The sequence below is a fragment of the Eimeria maxima genome, genomic scaffold (assembly GCF_000499605.1).
Source record: "Eimeria maxima Weybridge genomic scaffold, Emw_scaff694, whole genome shotgun sequence".
In the NCBI taxonomy this organism is placed as follows: Eukaryota; Apicomplexa; class Conoidasida; order Eucoccidiorida; family Eimeriidae; genus Eimeria; species Eimeria maxima.
Genome location: NW_013566696.1, coordinates 8454 through 18331, shown reverse-complemented (window position 1 = coordinate 18331; position 9878 = coordinate 8454). Strand labels below are relative to the sequence as shown.

General features: G+C 51.3%; 2 protein-coding genes across 2 annotated transcripts; one reads left to right on the top strand and one right to left on the bottom strand.

The window, feature by feature from the left end:
- Positions 1-215: 215 nt before the first annotated feature.
- Positions 216-4995, top strand: EMWEY_00041130 (Ubiquitin, related, related; the record flags this gene model as incomplete). The annotated part of the gene is made up of 8 exons (XM_013482628.1): positions 216-375; positions 484-1641; positions 2211-2850; positions 3041-3343; positions 3750-3851; positions 4044-4121; positions 4605-4676; positions 4872-4995. The coding sequence occupies 8 exons, from the start codon at positions 216-218 to the stop codon at positions 4993-4995; spliced, it is 2637 nt and encodes an 878-aa protein (XP_013338082.1).
- A 329-nt stretch (positions 4996-5324) lies between these two features.
- Positions 5325-8177, bottom strand: EMWEY_00041120 (hypothetical protein, conserved; the record flags this gene model as incomplete). Its single annotated transcript, XM_013482627.1, has 7 exons — positions 5325-5456; positions 5663-6183; positions 6340-6466; positions 7116-7208; positions 7380-7485; positions 7655-7892; positions 8096-8177. 7 exons carry the CDS (start codon positions 8175-8177, stop codon positions 5325-5327), a joined length of 1299 nt encoding a protein of 432 aa, XP_013338081.1.
- Between the last annotated feature and the right edge of the window lie 1701 nt (positions 8178-9878).

The following is a 9878-nucleotide window of genomic DNA, read 5'->3' as shown; positions in this document are numbered from 1 at the left end:
GACAGTCAGTTGCCGTTCTTAAGTGTTATAGTTGGGCTTAAGAGTTCGCGCTTAGGACGAGAGAAGAGGCCAGAATCTAAGTCAATCCCATTTGGCTAGTGTATTTTTCCATGTTGAGTCAGCCTTGCATCGCCTATCCTGTAAAGGGGTTTCGATTGGCTGGGCCAGTTTACAGGCCAAATTTTTTCGGAAGCAGCGAACCAATGATAGCTAAAATGAACATCAGTTACATTAAACCTTATTTCTTTTTTTTTGAGGTGTTTGTCTCCAAATTGCCTTTTCTTCATTCCCGGGGCCCGTCGTCACCCGAGGTGGACGACGGACATGATCACTGGCAGCTGGAGTACTCATTTGGCTATATCCTTTTTAGTTATGGTAGGTACCAGAAGTTTTTAAATCTGTGTTCGAGGGGTTTAATTCGGCGTTGAGCCCAGGAGTTAGAGAGAATTTGTAGGCGTCATCTGTCGATGCTCTGTCCTGAAGGAAACGGGGACTCCCCCAGGAACGCAATGCCCCCTGGGACTCTGCAGGATGCTGAAGACTCAAAAATTTTTACAGCTTTACTCCAAGGCTCCCCGGGAGAAACACTAAGGGGCCCGCGGAAGAGACCAAAGTCCGGCCTGGAGGGCCCCACCAACAGCAGTAGCCGCCTTGCACAAAAAGTACCTACCCACCTTCCGGCATCAAGTGCAGCTTCAGAAGTGACATGTGGGACGGCAGCCGAAGAAACAGCATCAGAAGCAGCGGCACCTGATGCAACATCGGCAACAGCCTGCGGAGCAGAAGCCGCAGTGCCACAGGACGAGGCCTTGAGCCGCAATCGAATCAGTAGCGGCCGCCATGGAGAGCGGATCGATTGCCCTATGGACAACAGTCATTCGATTTATGCTCTTCGTCTGCAGGCCCACCTAAAGAAGTGCACAAAAGCAAGAGACATCGCTTTCTCGCACTGTCTCCCTTTCATGCGACCCGGCGTTAATTTGCCGCCGCAGCAGCATTGTTATCTGGAACAGAAGCAGCAGCAGGAGCATGGCCATCCACAGCGGCAGCAGCCGCATGAGGACTACGTAGAAGGTCAGGAAACGGCAGCAGCCCTCACGTCCGAATTAGAGGCCAAGATATCGGACGTATACAGATACGCCCTGAAATATTTGAGCAGCATCCCTCCAATGGAGGCAACAGGAGCAGTCATGGAAGCAGAAATGATGGCGGCAGCATCTCCTTGTGACTCAATAGCACCCTTAGAAACTGCGGTAGCTCCTTGGAACTCCAGGAAATCCCTGCCTGCCACAGTGTTCATATCGAACTGCTGCAACGGCGTTGTTGATACAGACAGTGGCAACGAAGAAGAAGCGTTGCTGCTTCTGCGAGCAGCAGCAGATGCATGTAAAGTACCGTTGGGCACGGCGTCGGCAGCAGCAGGGGGGCTGGCCCTAGCATCGTTGGAAGACGCCTTGGAGAATGCTCTGCTGTTGCCGGAGCAACGCCGGTCGGATGCGCTGCTGGAAGTGCTGCAGCAGTTGCAGCAACGGTTGAATAAGCATCAAAAGCAGCTGCTGCAGCTGTTGGCTCTGTGTCTTCTGCACAGCCACCTGGATCGTTCACTCCTTGACGAGACACTGATCGTAGAATTGGGGGCAGGTGAGCCGTCCTTCTGTTATTCATCAGACTTTTCCTGTCTTTGGTTGAACACACAAACGAGTTTGGGGGCCCTTCATGAAGCATTTTACTGAGTTGTAATTCAGTTTCGATAAGTCTCGCAGTTTTTGTGTTCGTTTCACTCATTTTCATGCAAACATGCAATATGCGGCGGCCCTGGTAACTTCTTGCTCACGGTGTACTGGCATTTGCGTATGGAATTTTAACACTCCATGTTCTCCCCATCAGCATCTCACATCTTTTCTAGTCATTGCACGACATGTGATGCGATCATATACTGGAGGGGCGTTCAGAGAAGTGCATTAGACATGGTTTTTTGCTCTTTTTGTTTAGCTACCCGTTTTTGTGATCACACAGTCGACGTTTTTGCTGACACGTGAAATAGGGAACATCACAACAGAGATACACTTCCAGCTGAACGTGAAGGATGTCTTGTTACTGCGAGAGGTTCCCTGTCAGTGGGTCTTTTAGTTGCATTCTTTGCAAGCAGGTAATCTACCCTGTGTGTATGCCATTTGAAGAATCGCTGGGCTGCTGCTGATTGCCTTCAGGCAAAGCCGACCTGACGCGTTGGCTCTGCTGCTGGTCAGCCGCTGCTGTCGACGCAGCTGCACCACGCAACGTAGCAGCAGCATCAGCAGGACCTGCACCTGGGCCAGACCCTGGGACATCTGAAATCGCGTCTCCTGGACCCGTTCAACGGCACCGAGGCGTTCGTTGCATTGTCGTCGACCGTGAGGCACGGCGGTACTGCAAGGAGGCCAAGGATAAGACGTTTCGCAATCCTAATGCCCCCCGATCGCTGCATCCTGCTGCTCTTGCTGCCGCTCAGCGACGTAACGCTGCTGCATCGGATGCGTCTACAATCATGCAGAAGAACAGGAGCATGGAAAATCCCCTGCTGGAAGAAGACAAGACCCCAGGGCGAGTTACCCTTACACTCTGTGGCACAGCTCTAGAGCGCACTGTTAGCGCTGCTGCTGCAGCTGTTGCTGCTGGAGAAAGAGCTCAAGACGCTCCTGTTTGGGGCAGCCCTGCGACCTGTGGGATTGCTGTGAGCCGTAACGGCCCCGGAGGCAGCAGCATCCATGCGGCTCTGCCGGTGCCTCCGGTTCGTCTGCGAATGGACATTGCGGACTTTTCTCTGGTGGCGCTCGTTAATTATATAACTTGCAAAGGCCCTTTACGCATGTGAGCCTCATGCTCAAATTCTGCTTCCTCAGGGCTACCCTTAAAGCTTAGGCAAGAGTTCCTTAGACCAGTTTCCCTGTAAGGCTTATGATTTGGGTCTTGCTTTGCTAGAACAAGTGGCGCATGAGGGCAAAAGAGAATTGGTGGTTTATAGTTTACACTCTAGTATTCTGTGTACGTGTATTGGCAGACCGCATATCCCTGGGTTCTTCAAGAAGCTGTTTGAGTACGGCTGCCGCTTCGCGGCCCCAGAAGCTGGGCTAGAGAAGGGCAACAACGAAGCTCACGGCTTCAGGGACAGAGCGGAAGGGCAGGTAAGACGTTCATCAGCAAAGGAGCGAGAGACAAGTAACATAAAGCAGGAGGAGCCAATCTGTGCAGCCACGCGAGGACCCAAGCCAAGGATGCTGCTTAGCATTGAGGACGGCAGTGCCGAGGACTTCTTTGCAATTGCCCAGACTCTGGGGGAGGGCGGGGGCCCAAGCATGAAGAAGTGGGTCTTCCTGCTGCTGGTGCGGCTGCTGTCGGTGGCATGGCTTGGTTAACTATGGAAAGCGGCGGAACGCCTGCAAGGCTTTGGCGTCGAATCTGGAGCTGCGATCCTGAAGTGTCCGCATAGCTCGTGCCCTGATGCAGTTGCTGTCTCTAAGCCTAGACTTGTTTTTAGATGCGCAACCTCTTTACGGAGCGCCGTAAGCGCATTTACACACTTCCGCGAGTGCTTTCGCTGGTACTGCGAGGGAGGAATTACGGCTGCTGGCGTTTTGGCCTCTCGCTAACAGCTTCTGGTGTGTGATAGCACCACTGTTAGGGAACTGCAGGTTGGGGTATGAGGATGGATTAGCCTGGTATTCCTTGTGTTCTTTCCCATGCTGTATCTGCTTCGTTCTCCTCTGCAGAATCGACGAACTCTTGGAGGAGCACTTCAGGGATAAACGCACATCAAGTGTACTCGGCGTTGCTAAACATTTGTGTGGTGGCGGATCAGACGTCGCCCTGCGGTGGGCCTCACGTCTTCAGGATTTAGGCGTCTTAGTCTCTGGTTCAGGATTGATGTATCGCAGCTGATGCAGAGGCTCCGCGACTTGCATTGCTGTGAAGCTTCAAAGCGACTTGCATAAGCCTTCAGTTCAGTTGGATATGCCTAGGATTTGCGGTTTTCCTGCTTTGCGAAATTTTGGGTGCCGGCGCAGATGCTTTGCATCGGCGAGAGACACCACGGACTCAAGACTCAAGTTTTGCATTTGCATTGCAACGTGCTGCCACCACCGGTACGCTGTTTTGTGCAGTATGTGTCAGCCAATCAGTAAGGGAAATTGGCATCCGTATATTAGCAGCTGCTAAAGTAACAGGAGAATTAATGTGCAAACAACTGCATTCATTTGGACAGGGCCTCTCCTATGCAGTGCGCGCAACAGTGTTCTCTAAAGGTGCAGATTATTCAGAATGGTTATGGCTGTCCCACCCCGTACTGGTTCTATGTCTTGCTCTGGCTCTAGAGCTGCTACTTTCAGTACCTTCTCTTTGGAGCTTTGCACAGGTGCACGACTGAGTCATTTGTTGGGACGCAATTTCTTATCAACCAAGGTTTCACTCTGACGGAAATATCTATCCTCTTTTCACTCTGCGGGTTCGTTCTCCTGTGTTTCTCCCGCTTTGCGCATCGTGCGAATGTTGTTACCGCACAACAGCAGGAAATAGTGGTGTGATACGGACAGACGGCTGCATGGGTACACACTATGTTTTCCGTGCAGGTGGGCTACTGGGGCAACCGGCAAAAAGCGCGAAATCGGGAATATGGTGAAGAGAATTTTGGATATATCCAGGTAATTTCTGTTCTTCATCTGTAGAGCCGCTTGCATTGTGCATCTTTGGCATGTTTTCATTGAATGAAGTGGGGTCGTCAACATGGTGGGACGTCTGACTCAGGTTTGTGGCAGAGCAAGCGCAAGTGTAAACCCGAACTTGAGGCTGGTTTGTCCCTGTTTGTTTTGCCTCCGCATTTCGTTTGTTCGCTGCAGGGTCTGGTGGTTGCGGGAGAAAGGATTCACGACCGCTACCCTCCAACAATTCGTCGATTCCGAAGAAACGCCGGAGTGTTTTGCCATCGTTGCTCACTCCCACTCAGGCAATCTTCGCAAGTGAACACCATTTCTCTAATCCGAGGCACTTAGGTGCTTTAGATATGACTCGTCTCCGTTTCGACAACGCTCGAGCACTCTGGTGGACGTGCAGTGAGTGCATGGTGTCACCAAGGAAGTGGCGTTTCTGCAGCCTAAAAGCTCGATTTCGAATAAAGGTCAACAGAGCAGGTTACTTTTGTAAGACATAAATGTGAACGCATACGGCCCTCTGCATTTTTGAGTGTCATATAATCCCTCGCCTTTGGTGAACCCCCTTCAAATTTCAAGGGCTTGCCTTATGGGGCAACCCTGGTACAGACGGCAGACACGCAGCAAGCCTGGAATTGCAGCTCAATCGATATCCCTTGATTCTTCACTGTCGAGCTCGCTCTCGAATTGATCAGCCTCATTGGCGAATTTGATCTTCCTGTCCAATCGAACGCGTAAATCGCCGTACTCGTAGTTTAGCATGGCTTCTACTTCCTAATTTCACAGAAAGACCCAAACGGAGAATTCTGCCTCCAACTATGCTCATACGTCCTTGGCAGGAGTGCATGATGAGTAAAGTGGGCTTCACAGCTCCCTGGCGCGATTGCTAACTCATGGCACAGTGTTTGATGTTTGTTTGTTTTGTATTATTTTGGCCTCCGAAACCGCCTAAGCATGTATGTAATGTAGATAGCATTTACCGAAAGTCTCGTCCCCTTCGCCTCAAAGATGACCTGAGAAGTGCGGATTACTGCCGCCATATCGGTGAAACAGTCGCACATCCTTTGTTGTACTTTTTGCTGGAGTTTTTCCATGCTGATGAACTCCTTTTGACGCGCTGCGGAGTCGCGGTTCCGGTATAACTTGAAGGGTCCAATGCAAATAGCAGGGAAAGATCCAGGTTGACAGAAGCTGCTGCTGTTGTTTTGACCTTCTGCGCCTCCCGGAAGAACTCTTCCCCTTGCGGAAGCTATTTTGTATCTCCCTGGAGAAAGAAGTTGTCGTTGTTGCTCTTCAAAGGCTTCTGTGAGCCTCGCAGCTTCTGCTTTGAGTGCCAGCTGCCGGCCACGGCCGTCCTGCTCGGAGACTGTCGGCAAGCTAAGTGCGACAAGATCGGCAGCAGCTTCTACAGTGGCTTGAGCCTTCTGATGCATTTCCGCGGTGTCTTCGAAACGTAGTGCGTCACGAAATGAATATGGCTCGGGTCCTATCTCTTCAAAGTCTACAAGACATGCAGAGCCAGATGACGCTGCCCAGTATACGGAGGTGAGATGCTGCGTAAATATATTTTTATTCAAAGTTTACCCTTGGTTTTCTGCACGAGGCACATAAGCTCAGTGGTACGCAAAGTGTACAGCGAACACGGTAGAAGCCGCACTATTCGATGGCTCAAAGGACTCGCGCTTCAACATATTTGTAGCCTTTCTTCCCGAAGTCCCAAGTTTCGCAGCGCGGTCAAGCTCTGCAAGTGATGCGTATATTTCGCATTCGTCTGCTAGAAGCAGCTACCCAGAACCGTGTATCTCAAGAGCTACTTATCATCGAAGGTTCCTGGGAGGGTAGGGTTGGTTATTCAAGACAGGAATGCGTTTTACAGCCCCTGATCACGCAAAATATTTCACCTGTGGGCGTGATGAAAATATGAGCAACTCCTCTTCGTAGCTCTCTTCTTCGTTTGATCTTTTCTCTCATCTTTAAGTGCTGGATCCAGAGCAGCAACGCTTGCTGCCTGCGATGTGCCGTATGCACAGCCTCTGCATTGAACCACCATTTCACTAGCTCCTCGCCAATTTCCTGAATTTGAAAGCATTTCAATTAGTCGTGAAGGTCATGGGATGGCCTCATTCAGAAGGGTTACAGCGCCTGTCTCCTGACCAGTGAAACCCCAGCAGGCCTTCGCTCAGCATAACTTCTGCTTCATTACCACAGCAATCGAATTAGGGAAATTATACGAGCACAGTGCACGTGAGGGAATGCAAGGTCCTGCATCAATAGCAAATTCAACCGTCCTAAGTCTGTGTTCGTGAATTCAAGAGAATGGGACCACTGCCACCGGCTAAGCAGAATTCCCACGAAAAGCTGGTTGCCCTGAGACAGCCGCATTCCACAGGACTTTCTCTTTCGTTCAAGCTGAATTCCTGTGCTTCAGCTGACCTTCCGTTTCTTGAGTTCGGCAGAAGCCGCCTTGGCGACTTCAGCCAGGAAATCGCCTGTAACCATGTCAGCTGAAGAAAAAAACAAACTCTCCTGCAGCCACAACACAAAAGTCCTACACACTCCAAGATGCATATTCCCGGCATACTGACCTAGTATGGCAGATGTTCCCGTCGCAATGAACAACCGTCCACCTAGACAGGAAAACGAAATAAGTTTGCACGATTAGTATCTGAAATGCCGGGTTATAGTACCAAACGATACCTCATCCAGCTGGTTTACTATCTTGTCAAACGAATCTTCATCCAGCAGGGTCGTGCCAATGTGTGCCACCCACAAATGACGCCAGAGCTGAGTTTCATGTTCCTTCCTGTAAACACAATGCGCTCACCATCGGCGCAGATGCCTCAAGCACACTAAGGAACCTTCTTCCCCAGAATCCAAGCTGCAAGCAGTTCGAGAAAAGCGAACACTTTGCCCTGGGTGGAGAATTCAAGGTATCAATCCAGTCCTCATTTAGTTCGTTTACATTGACTCACACAATCAGCTGGTTCTTTATTGCTTGCTGCGCTTGCAAGTGCCTTCTTGCTTCGCGCTGCTCCAATTCAAGCAACTGCTGCTGTTGGTGTTTCAGCAGCTGTTGCCTTCGGTTGTGCAGCGTGAGCAGCTGCTGTTCCTGTTTTGCCTCCTCCACAGCCTGCTCAACACTCTTAGCAACCAGAAGCTTTACAATTGGCTCAAGCATCCCTTCAAACCTCTCCAGATTGTCATCAACAGCTGCGGTCACAAGCACACACAGGTGTTCCCTAGGAATTCAAGCGAAAGTATCCATCCGTTAGCGTTTACGTAGCAAAACAGGTGCTGCAGCATTCGTAAGCTCGACTACGGTGACAGCTCGTAGGCGCGTCGCGCAGTGCTGAGAGCAGGCGCTTGATCAGTCAGACAGCAGTGGTGTGTGGGAGCTAGCCGTGCCTCCTGACGTTGCGTAGAGGCATGGAGGCCCCCCTGTAGAGGAATGAAAAGGAGTGAGCCTTCTTCTGATCTCTGGTTCAAATCCCCCATAGCCATGCTTGTCAAGTGCGCTGTGTGTTGCTCTTTCCCCTAAAGGAACGCATATGCCGTATCGTAGCTCCACAAGGTGTACGCTAAGTGTATTGCGGGAAATGAAACAGGGTCTTCGACCTCTACAGGCGACCAACGTACTGCTATTGCTCAAGCTCTGGAACTAAAACTGTACTGGGCTGTTCCAGGCCGTGCACAGTGACCCAGAGAGCAAGGTTTTCCGTACGGGGGATTCAGTTGCGTCTGGCATTTCTGTGGGGGTTTTCCTCTGCGTTCGTCGCTCCCATCCCCCTTTGGCTTCTGGGACGTTCCAGGAAGAGTTGCTCAAGCCAATGCAAGTCTCCCCTTGTGTAGTAGCCTCGTGGCGAAAGTGTCTATGTTTCGCGCTCTGACCCAATAAACCCCTTGGGCTGCATGAGGGGCTACGAGGACGTGGGGACTTTGCATAAGCTTCGATAGCTCTTGGAGAGGCTGTGCAACCCACAGCTTTTGTTTGCCCGCGCCTTTCGCAAGCATGTGCTGCTTCGGCGGCGGTTTCGTATTCGCATGTTGAGCTCTCACATGCCTGCCACGCGTTGATGGGTTCGGGTTTGTTGCTCCTCTGCGGTATACATTTTGGTCCATGGAATAGTAATCCATTGATCACACGCTTTTTCTCAGCTGTAACATTTCCCTTGCAGGTGCTGCTGACAAGGCCCTTCCCTGCCCACCGACGGGGACTAGTTGCGTCAGCCGTTGCTGCATGCGTACAGCACGAGGCAGCAGTTGCTGCTGCAGCTCGGGAGTCGAAAAGAGGTAATGGTGCGACTAGACTTCCGAAGAAGGAAGAAGTCAGATTTCCTGGAGGGATGTTTATTTTTGACGGCGATACAGTTGGAAGAGAGCCCCGACCCACAGCAGGACAGTGCGCGCCTGATTGACCTTTCACGTTGACTTCTGGCGATGAGCATGACCTTCGAAAAGAAGCAAAGGACAGAGCACATCTCACCGGGTGTAATGTAGCAGTAAAATGAAACCAGATGCGTAAAACCTGTCAGGGTTGTGCTGGGCAGCTGCTGAAGCATTGCACACTTCGATTGTAGACAGTGGGAAACAGTTGTTTTCGAAGTAAAAGTGGCTAGAGAAATACCTGGTCAGGAAGGGGAACAGCTGGGATTCATGGCTACTGCAGCTGATTGTTGGCTGCAACATTCCGTTCAGCAGTTGCTGCTGTGGGGATAACTGTTGCGTAGGATGTGCATGGCCGCAGAAGGCAGAATTCCCGAGACGGGAGGATTCTTGAGAGCTGAAAGGCAGCAGCTTGGTGCGTGAGGACAGATTCCTTTCGCATTCCTCAGCAGCAACTGCCTTTGCAGTCGCAGCAGCTCCAGTAAACCGTGGCAGTGCACCTGGGGAGCTGCGGGCGTTAAGATGAGGTCGAAGGTGTGGATGCTTCTCATCCCATGGTGGGTATTTTAACTGCTGCTGCATTCCTTCCATTCTGTCATGCTTGTTAAACGACGATGGGGGGCGGGTGGGAACTGGAGAGTCGGTTAGGCGGACCAATATATCCCCCGCCAATCTCCAAATGCGTGTTCAACTGATTAGTGCAAACAGAGAAAAGGCTAGGAGGAAGTCTGAAGAGGTGTTGCGCTCATATACGGCCAAACTGCAGATGACAGTTGGGGGAGCCCGCCAGTGGAGGCCCAGCTAGGGAAGCGG